The sequence below is a fragment of the Nematolebias whitei genome, chromosome 15, assembly GCF_014905685.2.
Source record: "Nematolebias whitei isolate Nwh7 chromosome 15, NemWhi1, whole genome shotgun sequence".
In the NCBI taxonomy this organism is placed as follows: Eukaryota; Metazoa; Chordata; class Actinopteri; order Cyprinodontiformes; family Rivulidae; genus Nematolebias; species Nematolebias whitei.
In genome coordinates, this window is record NC_056512.1 from 16,818,598 (window position 1) to 16,846,430 (window position 27,833).

Below are 27,833 nucleotides of genomic sequence, written 5' to 3' on the forward strand. Positions count from 1 at the left end.
CGAGATTGCGATGGAAGTGCTACAACCAGCTGCTTATGTAAAAAAAACCTGTGAAATTGATGACATGTAGAGATTTATTGAAGAGCATTTGAACTGCTCGGGCAGTTCATTCTAAACTAATTTTGCCAAGTGGGTTTTCTCCGGGTACACTGGTTTCCTTCCACAAACCAAAACCATGCTTGTTAGGTTAACTGGTAATTCTCAACTGTCCCAGTGTTTGAGTGGGAGTGGGAGTGGGAGTGGCTGTTTGTCTTGTTTGTCTAGCCAACCTGTATCTGCATGACGTGTTTAATTTGGAGGTACGGTGAAGACAGCGTTGCACCTTTACCCTGTGGGCAGACTGATGGCACTGCCTGGCGATGGCATGTTGTGTGTTTGCTTTGCCTCGACCCCCACCCTCTACCCCTGCAGTACTGGCTTTGATTGTGCCCCCTCCCTTGCCCAGTGCCCCCTTTTTTGTGCCCTCCTCTCCTGCTCTGCCAAGTAGTCTCTCTTTCTTTCTCCTTTTATTCTCCCTGCTCACGTCTTTCTCATCGAGGCAAAACGTTCCCACAGCTCTCACAATCCAACCACCGCCATCACTGACCCCCACCCCAGTTTTCTCCTCACCCCACACCCCCCAACTCTTTTCTTGTCCCAACTTCTCTCTTCATGCCTCTTCTTTACTTTAGCCTGTTACCCACCTTCTGCGTCTCCCTCCCCCCACCCACACACACGCACACACCATTTCTTGGCATGAGGCTGGCATCACATGATCTACTATTCCCACTTGTGCCCAGACCCCTCTGTCCCCCCCCCCCCCACACACACACACACACACACAGACAGATCCATGTATAACACAGAGTCAGAGTGCAGCTGTGTGGCTCATGTCTTTCATTGGTTGCAGTTAGAGCCTCTTCCATACGTCCAACTCCTGCTTCAGTTTCCACGAAACTGAACATAAACGTCATCAGAGCTGTGTGAACATTAGCGAAACGTATGTGTGGTTGGTGGTGGTGGGGGGGGGTGGGGGGGGGGTGTTAGCGCTAGAGATGTAAAGACCCAAAGGCTCGATGCGTCAGATATGGAGGAAGGCTTCTAGATTTGTGTTGGAATTTGGAGTTGAGTCTTCGGCGTCATGGATGTTTTATCTTCTGGTTGGAATTTTCAGTGAAGCTCGACGTGCCGGACACATCTCAGCTCTCACCCCCCTCCCCCCGCTCCCCCTCACCTTCTCCATGAAATCTTTCCCACAGCTTTCCACGAGACGCCGATTTCTTTAGCATGTGTTGCGGCCGCTTTTAACGCCCCCCCCCCCCCCCCGCCAACAGAGTGACATTTGCGGGCCCTACGCAGGAATGGCCCCCCCCCCCCCACCACCACCACCCCCTTCTCCCTTCTGTACATTTTTATTGATTTATTTTTTCTGTTCAGTGTTTATGATCAAAGATGTGGAAAGGGAATTTAAAATCTGAACGTACTGGAGTTTTCTAAAACGGATCAAAGCTTTGAATGTTTGCTTAAATCAGCTTTTCCAACCTGAGAACCCCTCACTCCCCCCCCCCCCCCCCCCCCCCCCCCCCCCCCCCCCCCATGTGTCTCCTACTCCCCCTCCCTCCTCGCCTTCCCATGCCCACCCTGTCTCTGTACATCACAGCTCATCAGCAAAGGCAGAGATAAAAGAAACGGGGCAGAGGGAGAAAGGAGGCATGGGCAGCCAGCCAGCCCCCCCTCCCCCCTCCATCCTTCTACCCCCTGCCCTCCTCTCTCTCCCATGGTTGATTCCCTTTAGGCCCCCTTCTTACCCCCTTCTCACCCCCTGGCTCCCCGGCTCTGTGCAGCGTTGGCACGGAGAGGGCGCAGGCGGCACACAGACGGCCACGCAGATGGGCAGCGGGCAACGCAGGGCTGCCTCCCCACACCTGCTCCTTGCTGGCACGGGGTTTGGGCCAGGCGGCCTCGCACCGCACGCTCACACACACAAACACAGATGTGCAACCAACGCAGAATTCTCCCCCTCAGTTTATTGAACTTTCCCACATCGAGGCAGAGTTCTGGTGGTGAGGGAAGGAGGGGTGTACACATGCAAATCCTCCCACAAACTGCTATAGATGCTGCACACGTATGTGTTTTAATAAAAGAACGCCGTCTCCCTCCCACACCACGCCGCTCAGCCTGTCAGTCACAGATGTTTACACGCTTATCTCCAACTGTGGCTCAACATGTGCTCTCCAGAAATTTTTTTCGCACACAATCACAAACATATACGAGACACAATCTCACATCCATGGCCGCCGAACGATGTATTTATAGGCCCGCGCCCACACGTTCACACTTCGGCACTACGGCACAGAGACACGTTTCACAATTAATCACGTCGCCCCGTGCTGCGCTGTCACATGGAGTTACATGCCAGACATTCAGTAAACTGCGCAGAGATGCGCCATTGTCACTTTTCCACCAAACGTGGTCACGGAGATTGGTTTGGGCAGACTTGGAAAGACGTTCCGACACATCGGAGGAGATGAGAAATTTGCGAGCCCGTTAGCCCGTAACTGCTATGTTGTTGCGACCACCGCCGTGCTGGCGAAAGTGCCAGCTTTTTTCGACGCTGCCGGTTTAATAGGTAGGGTGTGGAGAAGGAAGCCAAATAAGCTTCCGAGGAAGGCGCCAGAAATAGCAAAGGGAAAATCCATCTTTAAACAGAAAACCCCGGGTGTTTTTCCTTCCGTTTCCATTTGGCCATAATTCGTGGGGTAAAACGAGCCGATCCGATAAATGGGCCATCATTCCAGTCGCTGAACAAAGGGTTTTGATGTGACACAAGAAGCTTTTTGTCTACGACGCATGACTTCAGGATATTCTGCATCTTTTATTTGTATTTTTTTGTTTTTGTTCTTTCCTTTTCTTATTTTAGAGACATTATTCTGGCCAAAGCAGTGCTTCTGTGTTTAGTATTTATTAAGTGTCCATGCAAAAGCATTAAATCTCCTTTTTTTTACCAGTTGGCTCTTATTCTTCTGCTTCTGCCATGATTTGGCAGAATGATTCTGATTTGGTTCTCCTCATGCATCTTTATAAATACCCATAAAAAATGCATCGAAACACGTCTCTTGAGATGGAAAAGTGCTGTGTGACTTTTGATTGCAGCAAATTGAACAACATAAACCAAATTCTGCCCCAAAATATAAAAAGTTTTACTTATACATGAGATTTTGGCCAAACAATAAAGAAAAGCCGGCTCTTTTCAGAGCTCAGGAATAATTCAACGTTTAAATGACTCAAAAAGTTGAACTTCACATGACTGAACTGGTCTTCTGATAGTTTTTACACGATTAAAGTTGTGAATTTAAACTATTTTCACGTTGAATGTACTGTCTAATGTTTTCACACAAAGCACATTTTGCAAACACAAGGTTGTAAATATTGTAAATTAGATTTTATAATTTCTTACATTTCATTTGGCTTTCTTTTTTATGCCGTTTTAAGGTATGGGTTCTGATTATTATTGCAGTGTATTGGTGGGTAGAAAAGCCTAGCAAGGGACAAGGATTGCAAATTATCTGTCAATTACAAATCCTATATGCACCTCATCAGCTATATGTTAGTCAAACATGTTACAATAATCTAACTGTACACACCCTGACCAATAAAAAAACAAAACAGCTAATAAAGTTTTAGCTTTTCATCCACACAAAGCGTATTTTTGAAAATGAGTTCACTGTGAAAAGAAAATCTTGAAATAACTCTCTATGTACACAGTCAAATGCAACATTTTGAAAATGAAACGACATAGAAACACATGTAGAAATACTTGTGTATTTGGGTGTATTTTTTGGCAGCAGTACAGCGCCACAAACACATTGCCACTACTGTGTTGCATTTTGGGTACTTTTTACTGTGGACAAAGACAGGTTTTTTTTTTTGTTTTTTTTAGAACAGTTCTGTATTTGCAAGGTTTTTTTTTTTTTAGAAATCACAAATAAATGGATTGTTTTGCATAAATCGTGTTTCCGTGTGGACATCTTTCTTAAGCTCCTCCAAGAGTGCGCACAGCCAAACCTCTCATGGACTCCCTTTGTATTTGCGCTCATATTTTCTTCTTTTAAACCATTATCTCCAAAAAATACTTATGACCAGATGCTTCTGTCTCTTATGGTTCAGGACTTTTGTTACATTGCTTATGGTTTTTTGCACACTGATATTTCGTGTTAAAGGTTAGCTCTCTGCTCCACACAGAGGGCTGTGGTTGTGTCAGGAAGGACATCCGGTGTAAAAGCAATTGTCAAGTCTTAGTGCGGGTTAGTTCTCTGTGGCGACCCTTGAAGAAGGGAGCAGCCGAAAGGAAAAAAAAAATGTCTAAGGCTCCCATCAGGGAATAAGAGACACAGGCATGTGGTTACCATGGCAACTCTATTGGGCCACTGCCAGCAGCGTTAACATTTCTTTTTATTGTTTATGCACTGAAGCACCTGCATTTTGTCAACTTAGAGTATTAGTGAAGAAAGTCCCCAATTATTTCTGGTCTTCAGAGAAGAAAACTTACATTGGGATTTTGGGCAGCACCTGTCCCCTGCCCAGCTTGTTTCAGTCATTTTCTAGATTTTCTTTAATCCATGGACAAAGATGCTCAAATAGAATGTGCGTTGTAGAATGCGTGTAAGACGGAAACCCCAGTAAATCACCGGAGTGGATGAGTCAGTGCATGGAGGCTGAAGTGGCTCTTCCAGATGTCCGACCAGCTCAGCAGGAACAACCACAACTTTCTTCCAGTCCCTGTTATTATCTTGTTACACTTAAGTGTACATTATCTAATGAAACAAACTTCCATGAAATATCCTGAGGATATGGTGCATTTCTCTGAGCTTGAATGTGGTCACACTCATCTGGGACGGTGCAACCCCCCCCCCCATACACACACCCCACCCTTCCAACACAGCAAAGTCTACTAGGAACCCCTTTGGCTGAAAGCTCGGGCTCTGGTTGAGATTTGCTCGTAAGAGATTGAAGCACACAAGGAGGTTGTTGGTGCAGTGATCACAAGGCGATGAGTCGTTCTCAATAACTGGAAAAAAGACAAATTTCCAAGCAAAGAAATTGAGGGGAGGGGGCCTTAGAGAGGAGGAAGGAGGTGGTGGAGGAGAAGAAGGGAGGAGGGGTGGGGTGGTTAAAAAAGAGGATGAAATGAAGTCCAATAAAAGAGCCGGGTGAACATCTGTGTGGGATAGCTGTGGGGATTAAGAGGGTTTGGAACATTTTAAGCGCATTAAAGATTAAAAAAAAGGTCAGAATGTTTAGCAACATAGCGATAAACCTCTTAAGCGAAACCCAATTGGGGAGGATGTTCGGTTTCTTTATCCAGAGGCTGCTGAACGGGTGAGGGAGCGGGTGGAGTGAGGAGTTGCTCAGCTATATTTACATACTTTACCTAAAACACATTTAAAGATGTGTCACAAAGCGCTATTTGCCTTTCTGTCTGCAGACGTGATGGAAGTGTTGTATGTCCATAACGTGTGCTGCTGTCCAATCCTGGCTGCACGCTGTCACAGGATTGAAGATGAATGAATGCAACACCTCAAATGCAATCCCACATTAACCTTGAGTCGGAGCTCGCTGGTGCCCACGCACGCCAGAAGGAATGACAGGGTTTGAACCTGCAGGCCTGAACTCTGCCGCTCATGTTAGAAGAAAGAGAACTGAAGCGGGGAGAAATCTGAAACCAAAGGCTGTGAAGCTCAGAGTTACATTAGAAAGAGAGAGGTAGAGGCGAGACGGGAGGCGAAGAAGGAAGAGAACACTGGTGGATCTGTACACAGAGTTCTCGAGGAGTCGCTGGAAGTGGCCCCTATCATTTGACTGCAAACTGAACCGTGTCTGGGGAGCTATCCTTAAATGACACGACACATGGAGGGTGGAGACAGATCAAGTCCAAAGGTCAGCAGCTGTAGGCTGCAGCTTTACAGCCCGTCAGATCTGTGCAGCTGTAAACAAGGCTTATACGCTCTTTGACGACTTCTATAGTTTATAGTCCCAGCATTCCTTGAAGGAATACGTCGTCCGCGGCCTTTCATGCCTTTGGGCTCTCAGTGGAGAGCGATAAACCAGTACCATAAAAGCAACAGATTGGCATGTGTTTGTCATGTTTCACTGATATCCAAACTTCTTTTTCAGAGCTGTAGCTTATATTGTTCCTCTCCAACACTTCCTCAGACTGCAGACGTGGTAATGCATACATATAATGCACAGAACTCCACTTCCAAAGAGCTGCATCAGAAAGTAACAGCTTAAGGTGTCTACTCCTTCCATCATCGTCAGCTAATTGCTGCTTGCTGAACATTTTATTGTTGTGTAAACAACGATTAACCTCATAAAGACTCCAGATTTGATCTATTAAACAGCCCAGCATCGACGCGCTGATCATACTGATGTAACTTCATACATGTCAGAGATATTTTAGCTACATCTGGACAGATGTTGCATGTATTTTCTGCACCTTTCATCTTTGTAAGAACTAGTGTGTGGTTCTTATTGGATGGTGGATTAAGAGAGGGGCTGTGCTGTCATATGAGGTATTTACCCCTAACAGTACCCCCCACTTGCAAATTGATCCTCCATCTGCCTGCACGGAGCGAACTCTACAGAATAGTTCAGTTTGGGAACTTTGAATGTTCTGTGTCTGCCGGTTCTGGAGGGCAGTCATCAACCGTTGCAGCAGTTGAAGCCCAGTCTTAAAACTGGACAATGTGTCAGCCTCATGGACAGAAACTGGAAGTTGGTTCCACAAGAGAGGAGCCTGATCACTGAAAGATCTGCCTCCCATTCTGCTTTTGGAAACTCTAGGAACCACAAGTAAACCTGCAGTCTGAGAGCAAACTGCTCTGTTAGGAAAATATGGAACAATAAAATCTCTAATGTAAGATGGAGCTAGGATGTTGAGAGCTTTGTAGGTTAGAAGTAAGATTTTGAATTAAATTCTGAATTTGACAGGGAGCCAATGGAGAGAAACTAAAACATCTTTACCATCCTGGGTTTTAGTTGAGCTGATCTTACAAAGAACACTTGTGTCCTTTCAGCTGCTGTCAGTTTTAACGTCAGATGTTGAGTTTTATCTGCACTCCTGCACTGATGGTGGTGGTGTTCACAGGCTAGCCCTCACTCTTTGTGCACAGTAAATCACACGAGGCCTGTTTGCTCCTGTGCACTTGGGGTGTACAAACACCCCTTCCCCCCGGTAAATGAGCTAAACATGTACAATTTGCTTTTGTGTGTGCGTGCAGTAAATGAGTTCATTAAGGCACTGGCAACTCCTCTGGTGTGTGTGTTTACACTGAAGTGCGTCACTTTAGTATCTGCGTTTTCATTTGAGTGTGCTGTTTTGGTGTGTAAGATGGACGGAGTGAGTGTGTAAGTGTGCACATTAGCACGACTGTGAGTTATTAGCCTCTGTCTGCAGCTGCAGTGTGATCAATGTGAGGTCAGTGTGTCCTGGAGTACATCAGCAGTGCCTCTCACTGTATTGATCAGACAACACAATGAATTCACAGTGAGTGAGTGTGTGTGTGCGTGTGCGTGTGCGTGTGTGTGTGTGTGTGTGTCTGTGTGTGTGTGTGTGTGGAGTGATTGCACGGTGTATTTGATGCCCTGCATGTGTCTGTGCTGCGTTATCTCTTGCGGGACGTGTGCCGGGGGGCATGGGGCGACTGTGTGCAGGAGATAAGGGTGATTCATCTGTATTTGAACATTGTGTGTTTGTGTGAGCAGCTTTTTGTGCTTCGGAGGCATGTGTATCTGTGTGTAGCGTTGTGCAAGCACGCGAACGTGCGCGTTAATAAATGTGGTTCGGTGCGTCGCAGCCTGTGTCACACGTGTGTTATCGGTGTAGGCGAGCACAAAGGGTTTAGCGGGGATGGGAGGCCTGCTGGCAGTGATTTGTCCCTGCAGGTGGTCCATAGAGCATATATAATAATATAATAATACACGGCTCCTCCATTGTTCAGCGTGAGAGAGGAGCATCTCCTCTCGTTGGGAGCGTCATGCTCCCTGCTCGCAATTACTCCTGAACACGCACCTTTTGAGCGCACACACAAAATGTATTTATACGCTTGTAGCTGTGCCAAGGACTGAAGTAGACGCACAGAAAACCCTCCGTGCACACGTCTGCCTGTGTAAATTAACGAGGACACAACATATTTATGTATTACAGTATTTATCTGTGCATGAACATGTGTCAGTAAACCTAAGTGTTTTTTAATATCAACTTTAACTTTTTACCCCAAAATTAACCCTGATTTATATTTTTCATGATTCTGAATCCATTCTCAGAGACACGTTGAAAATGAGGTCTGCAGACCACATCTGGCCTGTGGAGGGTCAGTGAGAAGGTGGGGGTGGGATGGGTGGGGTGCTGTCGCCCGCACTTAGAACTGAAGGAGCCATATGAGAATGACTTTTTGTGGGAGGTTCTTAAACTTCTTCTTCTTTTATTTTCTAATTAAAGCTGAATATCTGTAAAACTGAGCTGTGCTCAATTCTGTGTTGACTCACTTTATTTAGCTGCAGCGGCCATCTTAAATAGAATCAACTCTAAAAGTTTCACACTTGTACATGCACATTCAGTGATTACTTTTACAAAGTTTTACTGAGATATCTTAACTGGTTCTGGAGATATTTTGCTAACAGACAAACAGGGCTGACTACAGCCATTTTAAGTAAAGTTTGGGGGCACTGTGTGACACCCAAAGTATTTGTTGGGGGTAGTTTTTGCGTACAGCCACAGCACATTTTAGATGAGTGTTAAATTTACTGAGTCAGCGGAAGTCAGCTGGCCACTGCAGCCATCTTGAATTGATTCACTTGCAAAAGTTAACAAGTTGTAGCTGTACGTCCAGTAGTTACTTCCTGAGAGCTCCATTAAAATGCATCAGTAGGTAGATGAAATATTTTTCTAACAGACGATCACAGACAGCAAAAAGCATCATGAACACCTTTAACCTTCAGTTCATGTCAAACTTCATGTGAGGGTTAGCCTGGGGCGAGTGGTGGAGCAGAGGTTAGAGAAGACGAGCCTGTGATCAATAGGTTGTCGGTTCGACCCCCGGACCGACAACATCAAAATGTGGGTGGGAAAGGTGAAACACCCACACCTGTCTCCATCATTTGCCCCACTCTGGGCCCTTGAGCAAGGCCCCCACCATCTGGGCGCCCTACATGGCAGCTCTCTGCTCCACACAGAGGCTGTGGTTGTGTCAGGAAGAACATCCAGCTTCAAGACAATCGCCATGTCCTTGTGCGACCGAGTTCACTGGTGACGCCTGAAGAAAGGAGCGGCTGAAAGAAGAGAAGAAAGTGAAGTCCTCCTGAGACGTTCTTAGTCTGACAGCGTATTTACTGTAATACTCCATTATTTACATTTCTCACATTTTGTTTTATTTATTCTTCCTGTTAAAAGACTCGAGTAAAATACCAACAAAACTTTTCAATTAAAACAAAAAAAATTGCACAACATTAAAAAATGCATCTGTTGCAGGTCTGTAAAGCACAACGGCTTGCTGCTACTTAACAACAAATAACGAGTTTAGCACTAAAATACATGTTTGAATAACGGAACCTCATAATATGAGGCTCCAAAGTTTTGAGGCTTTTTTCATAATAATAATTATAATAACTAGAAAAATTGCATTTCCTGCAACAATGCAGTGTGAATGCTTATTGGGGAAGAACTTCCTGAAAAACAGCTGAAATTAGCTAAAAAAAAATGCTGAACGGTAGTAGAAATGGTGACAAAAAGCCTAAATTATCAGAACAAAACAGAAAGAACACATATTTACTGAATTAGATTTAAATAAGCAGAAATTAGCATAAAATTTAGGAAATTGGCTAGAAAAGACTGAAATTTGCAACAACAAAAAAATAGCTGAAAATGCAGAAAGAACTTAAACTACCAGAAAGAAGTGAAATAAGCTGAAATGTGGAATTAGTTGAAAAAGCAAAAAATTTGCATAAAACATATATTATTAGCTGAAAGAGTTGTAACTAGCAGAAATAAGCTGAAAGGAGTATAAAAAGATGAAATTATCAGAAAAAATGTAATTATGCTGAAAGTAGCAGGAATTACCAGAAAAAAATTGAATTTATCAGAAAACAGCTGAAATTAGCTTAAAATGCTAAAAGGTTAGTTGAAAAGGTAGAACAAGCTTAAATTAGCAGAAGAAAGTGGAAAGATCACTTTGCCCTATTAGGACGAAAGAAGCCGGAATAAGCACAAAAAGTAGAAAAAAAAATATCTGAAAAAAACTGAAATTAGAAAAAAAAAAAAAAACAGCCGAAAAAATAACATAAAATGCAGAAAGAAGCTGAAATTACAAGATGGAAGTGGAGACAGCGCATTTTTGTTTAATTAGACTGAAAAAAGTTTAAATGAGTGCAAAAATGTGGAATTAGCTAAAAACGCTTAAATTCGCATATAAACAGCTTTAAAAAAGTAGCTGAAATAGCAGAAAAAGCTTAAACTTTCAGAAAGAAGCTGAAAGGAGCAGAAAGAAGTTTGAAGAAGCACAAAAACCTAGTTAGCAGAAAGATCCTGAAACGAGAACAAAACAGCTGAAAAAGCAGCTGAAAGTAGCTGAAAAAAGTTCAAATGTGCAAAAGGAAGCTGAAAGAAGCTGAAGCAGGACAGAATGTGAAAGGAGCAGTAAAAGGTTGTAAACAGATCTGAAGATGTGAAGGAGGTAAAATGAGCTCAGTTCATTTTCTATCAGGAAATAAAGTGGCAGAAAAAGCTAAATATTTCAAAAAGCTAAAGTTGCACCAATACCAGAAGTCATAACACCCTTCTCTTGAATGAGCTAAAGTTTTTGATTTATGATTTATTGAAATAGTTTGAAAACTGTGGGATGAGGATCACAGAAAAACGAATAAGAACAGATCACAGTAGAGTGATGCTTCACGAGCGTTACGATCAAATCTGTTTCTGCATCACAGGCTGGCCCCACTGCGTCTCCCTTTTTATTATAACATTTAAAATTCACGTTTGATCAAGAGTAGAGCTGTAAAACAAGATATTTACATCAATCCTTGTAGTTTTAAGTTTAAAGAAATCAATTTTATTTAAAAAAAATACCTTTCAAGTCTTTCTTAGATAGTGCACGGCTCATTTGTTCTTCTGATTTTAAGTACAGGTGAAGCTGAATTGTTTTACACGTTGCCAAGAGATGCAAACCAGTTGAGAGCCCAGTCAGAAGTGGATTTAAGACGGTGAAATGAAAATAAAAACCCAGCTGATATAGTAATAAAGTCGGCCTTGTGATCGGCTGCCGGTCCGTTCGGTGCCAAGAGATACTTAAAGAAAACAACGTGTTGACCCCGTGCCAGCGAGCTATATTATTATCTTCATTCCAACTAATTGCCAGGCCAAACAACGACACGTACGCACGCACGAGCTTCAACAACCGCTCATCATTAGGGACTTTAAGTGTGTTGTGCCGTCGCTGTCGTCATGACAACGAGGCGCTGAGTTTTGGCTTGGGAGTTGTCACAAAGTGTAAGAGTGGTTTTATCTAGAGATGTGTAGAGAACATTAGATTTGTTTGGTTGAACATCAGTTAATACATTTTGTTCATTTACTCCCTGAATTTCGTCCAGAATCACCGTCCTTGACGTGAATCCTTGCTCTTTACTATTTGCACACTTCCTTTACAGTTGGTCTGAGGTTACTGATTGATGGTCGTCAGAGCGAGCGGAACGACTCTCGCCGGGCTGCAGACAAGCGTCGTAGTGGTTTTATCCTCGCTCCACTGGCTCTCCAGATCCCCCGCAGGTCTTTTTATCTTTAGGACCGCTGTGGTTGTGTCCGAGAGAAAAGCTGAGCTAAGAGCGGGAGCCTGTTTGTGTCTACGTATGCCGTCAGCTAGCAGGAATGCATGGGTACCGCCAAAGCTAAGATGGCTGCCAAGCACTAAGATGGCTGCCAGGATTCCACTGAGCATCATCGCGACAAAGAATCAGAGACAGTGGGAGAGATGCTGAGCGAGCGGGGACAGACCTGCCATTGGAATCCTATAGAACGAGGTCTAAGGGTTTCGAGGGGGGAACCGTTCTCGTATATATTCTCCCTTTTCTGTTTGGCCGTTGAACGATGAGGCGATTTCTCGTCTCCCTTTGTTTTGCTGGTCTTGGCAGCGGGCAGACGGGGTGAATAGTGCAGCAGTTTGCTGGCACGTAGCTCACTTCTCCCACCCAAGATTAGGGCTCTGATTTGGGCTCAGGAGATGTGGAGATAGAGGGGCCTAGTGGCGGCTGAAAGGGAGGCCTCGCCCTGGTACGAAGCGTTGGCTCGAGGCGCTCTTCAAATCGAAGCTCTGTGGGGTAATTGGCTTCAACAGCATATATGATCCATCCATAAAACTCAACAGTGTTACACATCTGAAGAGGAATGGCAGCTAGTGGGCCAAACAGAACTTGCTGACCATGTACGCCTGCCTGCCCCTGTAGACGTCGAGGTAAATTTACACCGGAGGTGCAATCCAAACGAAGCCCAGAACATAAAAATGTGACCTTTACAAGTCGGCAGCGGAAACCCAGAGGTCTTTAGCTAACAAACGCTGTCAGAGGCCTTTAGAAAAACAGTTTGTGTCGCAGCTAGAAACAGAAATGTAACAAGATACTCATTCACCTTTTAGTCTTTATTGCATTTCGATATGTCCCTGGGAAAGGCACTGAAGTAAAACAGAACAAAAACGTTGTGTTGAGTCAAACAGACGCTAGAGGCAGTCTGAACCATATGCTGGCTGGATTAAGTGAAATATGTCTTGAAAATAACACTTTAGACCCTGTTGCAGGCCTACACTGAGTGTGTGTTAACGATTAAAATCACTCTAATTAAGACTGGTCTTTGTAAATGCACTCAGTGACGACAGCGTGAGCGTTAAAACACGAGTTGTCTTTAACAGAATAAGGAGTGCAGCCTTCAGGGCTGTTGAAACGCTTCAGTGTCACTCAGAATGGAAAATTAAAAACCCTCAACAGCAACAAAAACAACCATTGATTAGAAGCACGGTTTAAATTGACTTTAAAGGATATCCCAGCTGTGAAGTGGTTTCTGTGGAAATGTTTTAAACAATGAATATCTTACCTGTTGTAGATAGCTCTTTGAACAAGCTCACATGTCTGTGTAGGTGCAACAGGACTGCCGGGCTTAAAACAACTTCAGTCTAAAAAATGTATTTCTGGTTCATACAAACACTATTTTAACTTTTGCATTGCTGTCACTTTTGTGCGAAACTATTATTTATGTGGTACTTTGTGGTTATTTACAGGAACAAATATCATTAGCTAGTAGTGTCCCAATACAAGGCCAAATATTAATACCAGTATCGATATCAGGCCAGATACCCGATACTGTATTGGTATTTTATTGTGTTTTTACGTTTAAAGTTTAAAGCTGAGTCAGCAAATGACTTTTTCTCAAGAATGCTGGCCCCGTGGAGAACAAAACAGGAAATACATGAAGCAAATGCACTGCTGGCGTCAGTAGTCTCCTAAATGACCATCTGGTCACATATTAAACTGACATAATTAATCGAACGTATAATTAATCTAACATATAATTAATCTAACGTATAATTAATCTAGCATATCTATGGTATGTATGCTTAGATGTGTATGTTTGTATACATAGAGGTTAATCATGAATGTAGTACTCCCTACCACCTTGTGCATATTTGTCTTTTTCAAAGTTGTGTATTCTGCTTTTTTTATTATTTCATGTGTATTTTTTGTGTAATTAGCAAATGCTACTGGATGCCTCAAATTGCAGCCTATCTATCTATCTGTCTGTCTGTCTGTCTGTCTGTCTGTCTGTCCGTCCGTCCGTCCGTCCGTCCGTCCGTCCGTCCGTCCGTCCGTCCGTCCGTTCGTCCGTCCATCCACCCATCATCCATTGTTTGATCATCTATGTTGTATTTATATTTTTGACAACCTTAATATATTTCAACAAAATAAAGAACAACGTGAGAATGCTTCTCACCCATCACCTTCTCTGTCAGCGTTTTAGACAACTCGGGCTCAGAAACTTTTTTTTCTTTTGTGTTTTAGAACAATCCGGACAATCAGACAACTCAACCCAGCAAGGAGACACAGACGTCAAGCCCCCACCAAATGGTGAGTTCACTCATTGTATTTATTCACACTCATGCAACATGCGGTCACCTGTAGGTGGTAAAAAGCACACACGTGTACAGAGAGGCCTCTCTGTGCGTGTTAGTGTGTTCGAGCAGATTTGAGGCTACATTTATTATGGTAAGGAGAGTTGATGGTTCTGTAGCGTGGGGGCTGCGCTCGGGTTGTGGCAGTCCGCTCATAAATCACACTGACGTTATTGGAAGATGGGAACCACATGGTCGCTGCCGAGCTGAGCGCTGACCTCATGCGCCGTCCCCGCTGCGGTTAACCTCGGACAGGAGAAAAGAGTGAGGCGGGGAGAGTGGGAGGGAAATGGTGTGGGGGGCCTGAAAAGAAAAAGAGGGATGATGGGGTGAAGAGAAGAGAGTAGATAGAGTGATGGACAGTGAGAGAAAGAATAAAATAAAAAATGTGGGACTAGAGGAGGGGTGTGGGTTTAAAATCGACTCAGCCCAGAAGCCTCGGCTCTTTATACACACCCAGTAGACCTGGATCCAACATTATATACTTAGTCTGTGTAATATTCCTTTTTCCATCCAGTAAATTCCATGAATATCAATATATGTTCCATTTAACATCTACAGCCGTGGGGAAAAGAAAGTTTACTCTTTCACTTCCAACATGTTATGGATGTTTTATGGTAAATGGACTGTACTTCTATAGCTCCTTTCTATCGTATCAAGATACTTTTACAACACAATCTGTGCCTCATTTACCTCCACACACATTCATACAGAACTCTACTAGATCTGTACAAAGATCATCTGAATCTGTAGAGATTAATCAGAGCTTTGTCACGTTCATACACTGATGGGACACATCGGAGGCAATGAGGGTTCAGTGTCTTGCCCAGGGACACTTCAACGTGTGACTAATGGTGGAATCAAACCACCATCTCTCCCATTGGAGGACAATTGCTGTAACCACTCAGCTACAGCTGCCCCCATTTATGTGTTAATACAAAGCCAGGGCAGAAAGACATCAGCAATGATCTTAGAGAGGCATTTGTCACTGCCCTTAGATCTGTTATAAGATTATTTCCAAATTATGTGGAGCTCATCAAAGTTCATGATCAATAATCCAAGTAATAACGGCCATGGCTGCCTCAGACGAGTCGACGGGGAAGAAGGCAGACTCCACAAACCATCTTATCACCATTAAACTGGTTAGTCCACTACGCGAGTGTGCTGCTTGTGAGTTTGTTGTGTCTCCTCAGACTGAAGAAGTCCTTTGGATGAAGGACAAAACTTCTCATCAAAAAGAAACCATCCAGATGACCTGACTTAACTTTGTTGGAAATTTGGAGCTGAATTTTCTTTTCAGATCCAGTTCTTTGCTGTTTAGGTGCAACAGATTTAGCTAAACTATAAAGATAGTTATTTGAATTAAATAACAGTGGCAAAGTATTTTGTACTTCAAAATACCAGTCTCTGACATTCAGAGTAATATTCCAAGCTGTCATCTCATTATTGTAGAAAAATAAACATTGTGATTACAATCTAAAAAAGTTAAATCTGGTCCTCTGGACATTCAAAAAAACAAAACAAAGCAAAACAACAAAAAATGTAGAAACGTTTCGTCTCTCATCCGAGAGACTTCCTCAGTCTGAGGAGCTGTATTCAGCTCAGTCTCTTAAATAGCACCTTCTCAGAGTGGATCAACCAGTTCCACTGGATACAGCTCCTCAGACTGAGGAAGTCTCTCGGACGAGAGACGAAATGTTTCTACATTTTTTGTTGTTTTGCTTTGTTTTGTTTTTTTGAATGTCCAGAGGACCAGATTTAACTTTTTTAGATTTTTCTACCTGGATTATTTAGCATGCATCAGGATATTGTGATTACAAGTTCTTTGCCGTATCTTGGAATGTGCCTTATTTCTGCTGTGCACAGAGCTTTTATCTCGATGAAACGTTGACTGTTTTCCATCACGACGGCTGTATTTTGTGGTCTCGTGCTGTGTTCATGACGATCTCAGTGCACTATGAATCATATATAATATAGCTGTCTGTGTGGAGATTATCCTCACTTGTTGGACCTGATTGGTTGTGTATGTTTGATGTCAACATTCAACAAATTTGGAATGTCCAAAAACCGAAGGCGTGTTGTATGTTATAGAAACCACATGGCCCCACTGGATTACACTGCCAAACGTTTCCATACGTCTGTCTTCCAGCTCCTTCTTCCAGTCTTTGTGTCCTTTCATATGTTTGGAAAGTTTTATCCATGTTTGGGGACATGAAACTACCATGCGGTCCGCTCTACTAAATGCTTCTCCGTCTTTTTACGCAGGCCACTTGAGTTTCCAGGACTGCTTTGTGACTTCGGGGGTGTGGAACGTCGCTGAGCTGGTCCGTGTGTCACAGAGTGAGTCCTTGCTGTGATTTATGATGACAAGTCAACGTTTCTGTCGTTTTTGTTGTACATGATAACTTTGTTAAAACAGCTAAATGGTACCGAACACCAAAGGATAAATGGAATTCCTAACTCACTGTTAAAGACCCATAAAGATCCCAAAGCTACGTTTTTACATTTCATACCTCAAATTAAAATTAATTGCAGGTTAATCATAATAACTTCAAAATGAAACCTAGACTGGAGAACTAAACGTTAGCTGGCATGTAAAGACTGAAAACCGCAAATAAGACTAAAATGTCCTGATCATCACTGGTTCCTCACGGCCACATCGCCCCAGTATAAACCTACTTGGAGTCAGAATGTCTACCAGTGTTATGAAAACATTAGAGCCCGGCCCATGTATCGGTAGGGCCAATATTTTAAGCTGATATAGACGTTTGAGGGCCTATCAGTATCTGTGATAATTGTCCCATTTTGCGCCGATATAAACACTTTTAACTGTGGATAATAATAATAATTTATTGTGGATCTAACCGCTCCCTCCATTTGCGAGGGTCCGTCACTCTCTGCCTCAGACAAGCACAGTAAAAAAACTACCTCTCTTCTCATACACAGTGTAACTCATGCACTCTTGAATATCTTGCATCAAAAATATTTAGCTGTACTTGCATTAGAGTTGCATTCGGGTCCAAAAAAATCCAACCTGACCCGGCCCCGGCCTGTAGCCATCATTTCCGAACCCCACTCGACCCAACGAATCAACAGTAATTACAGGTCCGAACCCGAAAACCCCCTGACATTTTTAATTAAACTTTAGTTTAGTTTAGTTTAAAGGTCGGCTGACGCACACAGCTGAGGGGGCAGAAGATTGGAGCTGAGGGGGTGTTTGTCCTCACATGGCCGTCAAAGCAAATTAAACCCCTGCTTCTGCTGCATTCTGCATGATTCAGGCACGGACCCTGCTCTGACATGTCGGCTATTTTGGGATCTCACCTGTTTCAGTCGTCGGCTGCGTGCGTCCACTGAGTGCAGCAGCTAAACGTCCATTTGGGCTGATCACTGCCTGGCAGTAGTCCATCTGAAGCTTAACTGAACTTTTTACCTCTTTCAAGGCCGGTCAGTGCGCGGTGAAATGGCCGCATGCGTCTGGTGACTGTATGGCAAGCTATGTTGCCATATAATTGAATCATCAGCCGCGTGCGTCCGCTGACGTAATCAAAAGCCTGACACCGACCCGGCCCGCACATTAAGCACATTATTATGGCCCGGACCAGTCCAACTCCAGGTTGGGCGGGGCCAGGCTCTGGGTTCAGGTTAGAAATGACAGCTCTATCTTGCATCTCCCGTTCAACTCCAGTCCAGAAAAACACTCGTCTCAAAAACTCCATACCACACAAAACATTCAGTATTCAAATATTCCTTCAGTGACGAGGACGTCGATGTACCGCTTGTTCATTTCTGTTGTTTTTGCACAAGAGCTACTGTGCTTGTCATGGTTCTTATAACTAGTCATTTCTAGGCTCTGCTTCATAATAAACACTTGTGCAGCTCAAAAGGACGCTCAAATGAAATACATAAACACTTCCTGATTGGCTGAGCAGACTGAGCCCTCCACAGTTGAAACTGTGTTTGCATTGTTCAAGTAGAAGCTACCTCACTGTCACTGCGTCTGACATGACATGCTTTGTTCCTGGTCTGTATGGGTCATGACACCCTTAGCTCTTTCATCCGGATGTTTGCAGACTTTTCAAACTCAAACTTTAAAAGTTAAACCACAGACCCACTATGAAGTCCTCCATTGTGGTTGGTGGTGAGTATCACATGCTTATTATCCTCAGGTGGTGTGAAAGCAAACATGTAGGTCCTTCTAATCATCAGACAGTCCTTAAGTCGTTCAGTCTGAAAACTTTTTGTGTTTATAATCACCAGTGAGAACCATTGCATGATGAAAAGGAAAACTAGTGTTTCTTTACATCATAAACATGAAGCATGTTAAACACTACCATTAAAATCTCAACCCAACAATGATCATGAACGTAAACTAGGAAAAAGTTGCATTTCCTGTGAAAATGCAGTGTGAACGCATATTGCTGAAGAACTTGCTGGAAAGAAGCTGCAATTAGCTTAAAAAAACATCCTGAAATGGAAGAACAAGCTTAAATTAGCATAAGAAAGCAGACATGTTTGCCCAGTTAGGCTGAAAAAGCAGAAATGAGCAGAAAAGTTGAATTATCTGGAAAAAAGCTGAAATGAGCAAAAAACAGCTGAAAAGTAGCTTTAAAAAATCAGATAGAAGCTTAAATTGCCAAAAGGAAGTGGAGAGAGCACATTTTTGCTGAATTAGGCTGAAAAAAGTTTTAATTATTGCCAAAAAAATTGGGTTTAGCTGAAAAAACTAAAACTAACCTAAAAACAGCTAAATAGTAGCTGAAATAGCAGAAAATGCTGAAAGTTGCAAAAATAAGCTGAAAGGAGCAGAACAAGCTGAAATTAGCAGAAAGAAGTTATAAGAAGCACAAAAATGTTGTTGTTAGCAGAAAGAATCTGAAAGGAGCACAAAACAGCTGAAATTAGCTGAAAAAAAGTTTGTTTTCACAAGGAAGCTGAAAGAAGCTGAACCAGAACAACATGTGACAGGAGCAGAAGTTTGAACCAGATCTAAAGATTTGAAAGCTGTAAAACGAGCTCAGTTCATTTTCTATGAGAAACAAAATGGCAGAAAAGGCTAAAAGTTTCAAAAAGCTAAAGTTGCATCAATACCAAAGGTCATAGCAGGATTGTCCTGGAACAGCTGGACGTTTTCAGATATGATTTGTTGAAGTAGCTTAAACTGCGGGATGAGAAAGATGCTGAGAAACGTAGAGAAGGAAGAGATGACAGTGCGAGTGCTTCATGAACGTTCACGCAGTAAAGCCCGGTGTGTGTTGTTGTCCCTCAGCTCCCGTGGCCACAGCAACAGGCCCCAACTTCTCCCTGGCAGACCTGGACAGTCCTGGTTATTACAACATCAACCAGGGGACTCTGGGACGGCGTTCCACCCCCTCCACCAGGTACACCAGCCACACCACTCCTGCTGTCCACATATTCTGCACTAATATTCTCACTTCTTAAGCTTTTTAATAAGCTCTTAGCGTGCGTTCCTTTCTGACTGTGCTCTTTGTCCCATTTTTTTCCCTTCGTCATCTCTAATCCTCCTCATTGCCTCCTAATTTCCCACCAATTTGTCTGCTGCCCTGCCTGTCTTGGTGTCTCCTGTGACTGTTTTTGCCCCCTTTCGCTCCCTTCGTACTCCTGTCCTGCTCATCTTACGCTGCAGGACTGAAATGGAGCTTTATGCAAGTCTCCCACGGAGGTAGTTACACTCTTTGCAGAATATCTCCCTTAGCTCTAATGCAACGCAGACCCGCGCCTCACACTCAAACAAAAGCAACACACGCACACGCTGTACATTCCACTTAATTTTATTGGTTGCAGATGCACGGATCCATAAGAATCAGCAAACGTACACAACAGTGGGTTCCCAGGCCGCTTTGGGCCTCCGTAAGCACAGCACAGTGTTAAAATTACAGCCCGATGCTGCTCTGTCCCCTCTGGCTGTAATTTAATATTAAAGCAAAACTGAACAGAAACCTTGACATTATGAATTTTTATTAGCCTTGATTTTTACGCAGATTCATGCCTGACTCCAGGGGATTTCAGCGCCCACATCAATCCTCACATGCCTCATGAAACATTTCTGTACATTTATTAAAGTCCCAATTACTCAAGCTCTCAACCAAAAATAAATCACGCACAAACAGATAAAGTTGGTTTTCAAATGATGTCATCCCTTAACTCCTTCCTCTTCCCTTCTACAAAAACACTTCCTCCTTTTTTATTTATTTTTTCCTCCCTCAGCTCCAACAAGCGCAAGTCCATTGACGGCAGTGAGATGGAGAGCCCGGTGGACGAAGTGTTCTTTACCCGCTCGCCTCCAGCAGGCAGCAGCTCCCAGTCCAGCGGCTGGCCCAATGACGTGGATGCAGGTAAACACAGCAACACGCACCTGCAGGAGCTGGGCTGAGGACTGTGTGTGTTTTAAAGCACCTCTCAGATGGTTTTATACGATTCTAACACGTCAGCATTTAATTCTAAACTTCTTTTTCATATGCAAAGTAGATTTTCCTGGTTTGAAAGAAACAGTTTGACATTACCGTAATTTCCAGACTATCGAGCGCACCCGAATACAAGCCGCGACCACGAAATTTAAGAAAATAATAATAATTTTGTACATATAAAGGCCGCACTTGTCTATAAGCTGAGATATTTACACAGAAAGATTTGTTAAACTTTTAATTAAATACGTACCAGTAACTTACACAAATATTTACAGTTAGTTTTTTTTCTGAACAGTTCCTGTAACATGGCTGTTTAAAATAAATAAAATACAGTAGCCTACCAGGAAGTTATTGATCTTCATCTTCTTCCTGCGCTCTCCGCCCTTGTGCTGTCCTCTTCATCATGAAGCTGCCTTTCGAAACCCGTTGGTGATAGAAGATTGTTTTACCCTGCTCTGCTGACAGGATCCACTGGCAGACTCGAGCTAAAGATGCTCTGTGCATGTGACCAGTGTTGGTAAATGATTTCTCGCCACCAGTCATCCAAGCCTCCCACCGAGCTCAGAGTACCACTTTAAATGAACCATTCACACTTATTTGGAGTGCCTGCAAATAATTTGTTGTGCCTCCAGGAACCCCTCCCTGTTCTCTCCTCCCCTCCCCGTTTCATTGGTCAGATTTTTTATTTTTTAACCTTTATTTATACAGGTAGTCTCATTGAGTCACAAGCACCCACCCCCCCAAAAGAGATTTGTATTGAGCAGCTCTGTGAGTGCTCAGGTGTGACGAGGCTAAATGTTTTGTGGCATGAAGCTCGTTAGCCCGTCAAAAAAAAAATAATCCATGAATTAGCTACAGCATTGTATGCACAGTGTTCAAAGCGTGAGAAAAATGGTAGTGGCTTATAGTCTGGAAATTACGGTACTTGATATGTGGTTATTTGCATATTTAGATTATGTCGTCATTACTCTATTAAGACATCATTAATATATTTTTGTTATTAAAGTGTTTTCTGTATATACTTTTTTCTTAATCCACACAATTCTAACAAAAATGCTTAAATATCCATTCGGTGGTGAAACCATCCACAATAACTACCGTATTTTTCATTCTGCAAGTCTCAGTTTTTTGCATAATTTACATGCCCTGCAACTTATAGGCTGAAGCGACATATTTATGGATTTTTTTTCCCATATTTATAAACCAATGTTTGGCTGTGACATAACCGTTTTCATTCATTCTGACAAAAAAAAATAAAAAATTGAGCTGTACCACTTTCAGCCACTTGATGGCAGCAGAGTAGTAATAGCCCTGTGGCATGCCGTTGTATCATGTAATAGGTAAATGTGGCTATAATGATGAATTCAAAAAATTTCAATACAAAAACAACTGGACTTTATGTATTATACTTTACTTTATACTTTATTGTTTTTGTCTTGAACTTTTTTGAATTTATCATGTCCTGGATGACTGAGAATCTTCACCAGCTATTAATGACACAATCGGCCTGCCGTATTCCCCCCACCTTCGTTCGGCTCGTCGCAGCAAGTAAAACCAGTTTCACCACCTGACGAAATGCAGCTAATTTGACCATCGAAGTGCATTTGTTAAGGAAAAGTTCAACTGAGATACACATTTACTATAATTTTGAGCAAACAAATAATTGTTTTTAAGTGTTAATCTTGTTAAATTCTTGTTAAAGTCCTCCTGTGCATGCTCCCGCGCCCGCCATTTGGCAGCCCATTGATTTTTGGTACAACACCGGCCCACATTTCCGGGTTGTCAGTGGTGACGCGTAACAGACGCGACGTGTCAGCGGTGACACATACTAGATGTGACGCATGGATTTTTCCACTTTATTAGACATATTTGGACTCATGCGACTTATAGAGCAGGGTGACGTGTACGGCAGCAAATACGGTACTCATCAAAATACAGAGAAAGAACATGTTGAGCTCGACTAAATATTCTCAGAAAACAGAACTTTGTTCCTTGATATTGTTTACAAATTCCTCCCAGTTATTAACGATTCCAGCACACGATTAAAATGTAACGTGACAGAATCAGGATGGACTAAGATAAGACAGCGGTAGAAATGTCCGTAAACCGTCGTTTTGGTTTTGAGGACACAAAGTGAGCCTGTTGATAATATCGTTTCTGGGAAGTTTTGTTTGTACAAAAAGCCGAAGACAAGTTTGTAAAAAGTTTAAAATGTGTTTTTAAAACCATCTGTTTTAATCACCAAAAGCTCTGTTTGTGTAAGACTGTTTTTACCTTCTAAATATTCAAAGTGATGTAGTCAGAGCTTTAGATCGATCCCACTGCTGTGTTTTTATCATACACCATGCTAACAGAGTGGTTAGCTTAGCATCGCTCAAAAAGTACACGTTTTAGTGTCAAATCAAAACTATACAAATAAAAGAAGGAACATTTACGACGTGTTCTGTTTTTACTCTTAAATTGAACATTTCTGAGTTACAAGTTGTAAAAATCAACTGGAACGTGTCCCGAAGTCATAATTCTGACTTAGAAAGTTGGAGGTCCCTGACCAGTCCCAGCCTCAAAACCCAGTATGGCTGACACATGTAGAGAGTGGTTATCGCCTGTTGAATCAGGTCTCTCTTGTAAATGAGTCCTCGAGGCTCAATGGGATTAACCTGTATAAATAAAGGTTAACTAAAGAACAAAATAATGAACTGTTTGTGTTTCATTCAATCAGTCACACAGAGCTCAACTTTACCCAGGGGTCATTTGTGTTATATGGAGGGTCTAACTTGTCTGTACAGGCAGAAATGATGATGCTGTTAACACCAGACACACCTGTTTACTGTTTCTGAAACCACCGCTCAGTGATGCACCTGCTGCACATACACATCACTCTGTTGTCAGAAAAGTTCATTTTATTCTTAGAGAAATGTTCTAGCTGTCATTTCTAACCTGAACCTGGATTTGGAACCAGGCCGGGCCATAATAACGTGCGGGCCGGTCTCGGTCTTTGATGCGGTTTTACGAATCAGACAGCACAAAGAAAACTGAATAAGGATGCACAATGTAAAATTGTGTTAATCTGCTTGTAGAGGAGGAGGCGGGTCTGACCGGCCGATTTAGAGATAAATGTTGTGTTAGGCTCAGATGGACACCTGTCACCAGCCGCGCGCGTCCACTGTCCCACTGGTTGAAATGGACTTGTGATATGTCCAGGGTGTACCCCACCTTTCACACAGTGACTGCTGGACATGGGCACCAGCGACCCCCGCTACCTGAAAAGGAAGACGCGGTTAGAGATGATGGATGGATGGATGGATGAGCTGATCACCGGCTGCGCGCGTCTTCACACCTGCTGTCATCTGCGGTGAAGGAAGTAGCAGCATCTACAAAAGCTGCAGCGAGCAGCATGTTTAATTAAAATAGGCTTGTTCTATATTTTTTCCACATAATTTAGCTCTAAAATATTTTTGTTAATCTTTTATATCTTCTGTTGATATTATAAAAACTCTGGTCTTTGATCAGTCTTTACTATTAATACTTGTCGTTTTTTTTACTTTAATGATGCAATTCTACGACTCCTATATGTAAGGCAACAATGCGTATGGAAAAAGAAACATTTTAAAATCTATTCAAATTCAATTGTCCTATTTTTTTATTCTAAATTTTACAAATACATTGAACATAAGGACAACGATTCCTTATAAATATTTTATGTAAACATAAGAAAACTGGGCTAATTATTGTAGCACAAGTGTCAGCAGCACAATAAACTTATTAAAAGCAAATAAATCAGTGTAAACACGCACTAATCCCAGCTGCTGCTTCATGATTTAAGACCAGAGGCTCCGTACAGAGAAGTGTGATGCTGCTAACCCTGCTAACATCATATACTGTATATAGGACATATTCGGACAGTAAAGCTGAGCTCACCCGTGACCATAGTTTCTACTGTGTGGTCCTTTCAAAATAAAACACAGTGGTAGAAACAGATCCTGGGACACTTCAAGTTGTAGTTTTTTTTTTTAAATGGTAGGAGTTGGTCATCCTGACTGGAAAAGCTGTTAAGAAACAACTTGGCATGTACCAGTGTAAAATAACAACACAACTTTATTTGTAAAGCACTTTAAAAACAACACCATCGGCCAAAGTGCTGTACACGAACACATACAAGTAGACATAAAAAACTATTAAATCAATTGAAACTGTAAAAGTTAAAATTGTAAAAACATTAAAAATAAATCAATTAAAAACTGTAAAACCAACATTTCAATCTGAGTTAAAAGCCAAAGAGGAAAAAAGGTGTTTTCAGAGGTTTAAAAACAGGAAGTGAGTCAGCTACTTCAGCTATAACAACAGAAACAGGTGATCAGAAAGACCCGTTCACTAGTCTAGAACAAAGACTGACATGGAGACAAACAGGTTCACCAGTTCACTAACTGCACTGTACTGGTAAGTTCCTGTTTTCACTCTTTGTGCAAACCTAACAAACTAGTTAGTTGTCACTGAGCATCAATCCTCCCATCCAGATGTTGTGAAATAAAATATTTTCAAAAGGTTTAAATGTTTCCTGGTGCTTGAAAGTTTGTAAATCTTCATAATTTTCTATATTTCTGCATCAATCTGATCTAAACCATCATCAGAATTTCACACAAGTCCTAAATGTAGATCAAGAGAACCCAGTTAAACAAATGAGACAAAAATATTATACTTGGTCTTTTATTTATTTATTGAGGAAAACGATCCATATTACATATCTGTGATGGTAAAAGTATGTGAACACCCACCCCCCCGCAGCAATAACTGCAACTAAACATTTCCAGTACCTGTTGATCAGTCCTTGGAGGAACTTTAGTCCATTCCTCTACAGAACAGCTTCAACTCTGGATGTTGATGGTTTCCTCACATTAACTGCTGCTTCAGGTTCTTCCACAACATCTGGACTGGATTAAGGTCAGGACTTTGACTTGGTCATTCCAAAACTTGATTCCAAAACTTGAACTTTATTCTTCTTGAACCATTTTTTGGTAGAACAACTTGTGGGGTCATTGTCTCGCTGCATGACCCACCTTCTCTTAGATCCAGTTCATGGACAGATGTTCTGACATTTTCCTCCATAATTCTCTGATATAATTCAGAATTCATTGTTCCATCAATGATGACAAGATGTCCTGACTAATGTCTGACGTTAGTCAATGTGAGAGAGACCTTCAGGTGTTAGAAGTTACCCCGGGCTCCTTTGTGACCTCACAGACTCTTCCACACCTTGGACTGATCTTTATTGGTCCACCACTCCTGGGGAGGTAACAATGGTCTTGATGTTCCTCCATTTGTCCACAATCTGTCTGACTGTGGAGTCCAAACTCTTTACAGATGTTTTGTAACATTTTCCAGCTGACGAGCATCAACAACTGTTTTTCTGACCTCCTCAGAAATCTCCTTTGTTCATGATCCACTTCCACAAACATGTTGAGAAGATCAGACGTTGATAGATCCTGTTCTTCACATGTTCACATATTTTTACCATCACAGATATGTAATATTGGATCATTCTCCTCAATAAATAAATGATCAAGTATAATATTTTGTCTCATTTGTTAAACTGGGTTCTCTTGATCTACTTTTAGGACGTGTGTGAAAATCTGAAGATATTTTAGATCATTTTTATACAGAAATATAGAAAATTATAAAGAGTTCACAAACTTTCAAGCCCCACTATAGATGCCCTCTGAGTGTCTCCTTCTCTCCTCAGTGGTGCAGCGGAGCGCCACCGGTTGTAACCACCCGTTTTCCTCCCAAACCATAACCGCTCACCCTTTTCGGCGTACGTCTCTTTCAACTATCCCGACGAGCATTTCCTCAAATGTATTTCCAAAGTGACTTCATGTATATGTCCTGGGTGTGCTGTATGACTCGAAGCATTTTGTGAAATTGCTAAATTTCATGCGCTCTGTAATTTATAACGAGCCTCCCTCTTTTAGACTGCCAGTCGTAACGATGTAGCGTTTGTTTGAAGGCATTTGCTGCGCTCTGTAACATAAAAATCCTCCACTGCCTGTAATTTAACCACCCTGTTTCTCTTTTTGTCTTTCCAACTGGATGCCGCTGACCTTCTCTCCATCGTTAACTCTTTCCTTCTCCCCTGTTTGGCCTTTCAGTGCAGCACCATTTGGCCAGTGTGCAGGAGAGGAAGATTAAGCATGAGAGCGATGGAGTGCAGTTTCCTTACCATGGTTAGAACATTAAACATTCTACTGTGTACATGTATACATGCTCTACCTCTGCTCCCACCACCCTCAGCTTATGTGCATCTCTCCTTGTTTGCACCTGTGAGCTTTCGGGGCTCTTCCACCTATCCTTTCTCCTCTTCCTCTCCTCCTCCCTGTCTTCTGTTTGTTCTGTATGCTTCCTGGCTATGCTGCTGCTGGGCGAGCTTGTAGTTCTCCCAGATTTCTGCTGCTGTCCATCATGAGTTCATCAAAGTGTTGTTTGGTAGCTCCTTAACGTCCACCACCTGTCTATCTTAAAGATGCTGTAGAGTTTTTGTGAAAAAGATGTATCGTCAAGCAGAATATGGACATGTATCTCTGAAACAGGGATAAACTTGATTGTGTTCCATTAGTCATTTTGAAGAGGACCTCTGTGGAAAAGTTATGAAGATTGAATGGTTTACCTATAGAAGATAACTCTTTGGATCTCCTCAATTTGGACAAAGTTTACATCTGACAGGACACACATGAAGGCAGATCTTCCTGCAAGATTTTCATAATATTTCTGCCAAATTAATGGACTAATGTGAATTAATGATTGTGGAATTTGCATAAACTGCTGTGAAATTTTAAAGATGGAAGCTTTTTAAGATGGCAACAATCTGCTTTTGAAGTGGGTTTCTCAGACTAGCCTTTAGTTGCTCATCAGTTCAGTTGGAGTGGACCAAAACAACTGCAGCCTTCATCATTTTATCCACCTTCTTCCTAGCCCCCATGCTGCCATGAGTGAATTCTGATCGCGACTTCCAGCGCAGACAGAACCAGCATTTTGTTTATGTGTGAACAGTACGAGCTAATAGTTTCTCCAAGCATTGTGGATTTAATTTAAACATGGAGGAACACCACCTGTCAGAGTCAAACAGGACAATATAATCATACAAGGGATGGAGGACGAGCTGAAGAAGTGGCTGCAGATCACAGCTACTAGCATTTTTAGCTACACCTACTAGCATATTTAGCTACATCTA

General features: G+C 42.4%; 1 protein-coding gene across 3 annotated transcripts in view; it reads left to right on the forward strand.

Moving 5' to 3' along the window:
• nfixb (nuclear factor I/Xb) overlaps positions 1–27,833 on the forward strand; it is a 210,646-nt gene that overhangs the window by 143,711 nt on the left and 39,102 nt on the right. For all 3 annotated transcript variants that reach the window (XM_037688832.1, XM_037688830.1, XM_037688831.1), the window contains 6 exons: positions 14,074–14,139; positions 16,449–16,523; positions 19,453–19,564; positions 19,831–19,866; positions 20,412–20,539; positions 26,755–26,829. In XM_037688832.1, the coding sequence (XP_037544760.1) occupies positions 14,074–14,139; positions 16,449–16,523; positions 19,453–19,564; positions 19,831–19,866; positions 20,412–20,539; positions 26,755–26,829 (492 nt within the window). The remainder of the gene's footprint in view (positions 1–14,073; positions 14,140–16,448; positions 16,524–19,452; positions 19,565–19,830; positions 19,867–20,411; positions 20,540–26,754; positions 26,830–27,833) is intronic.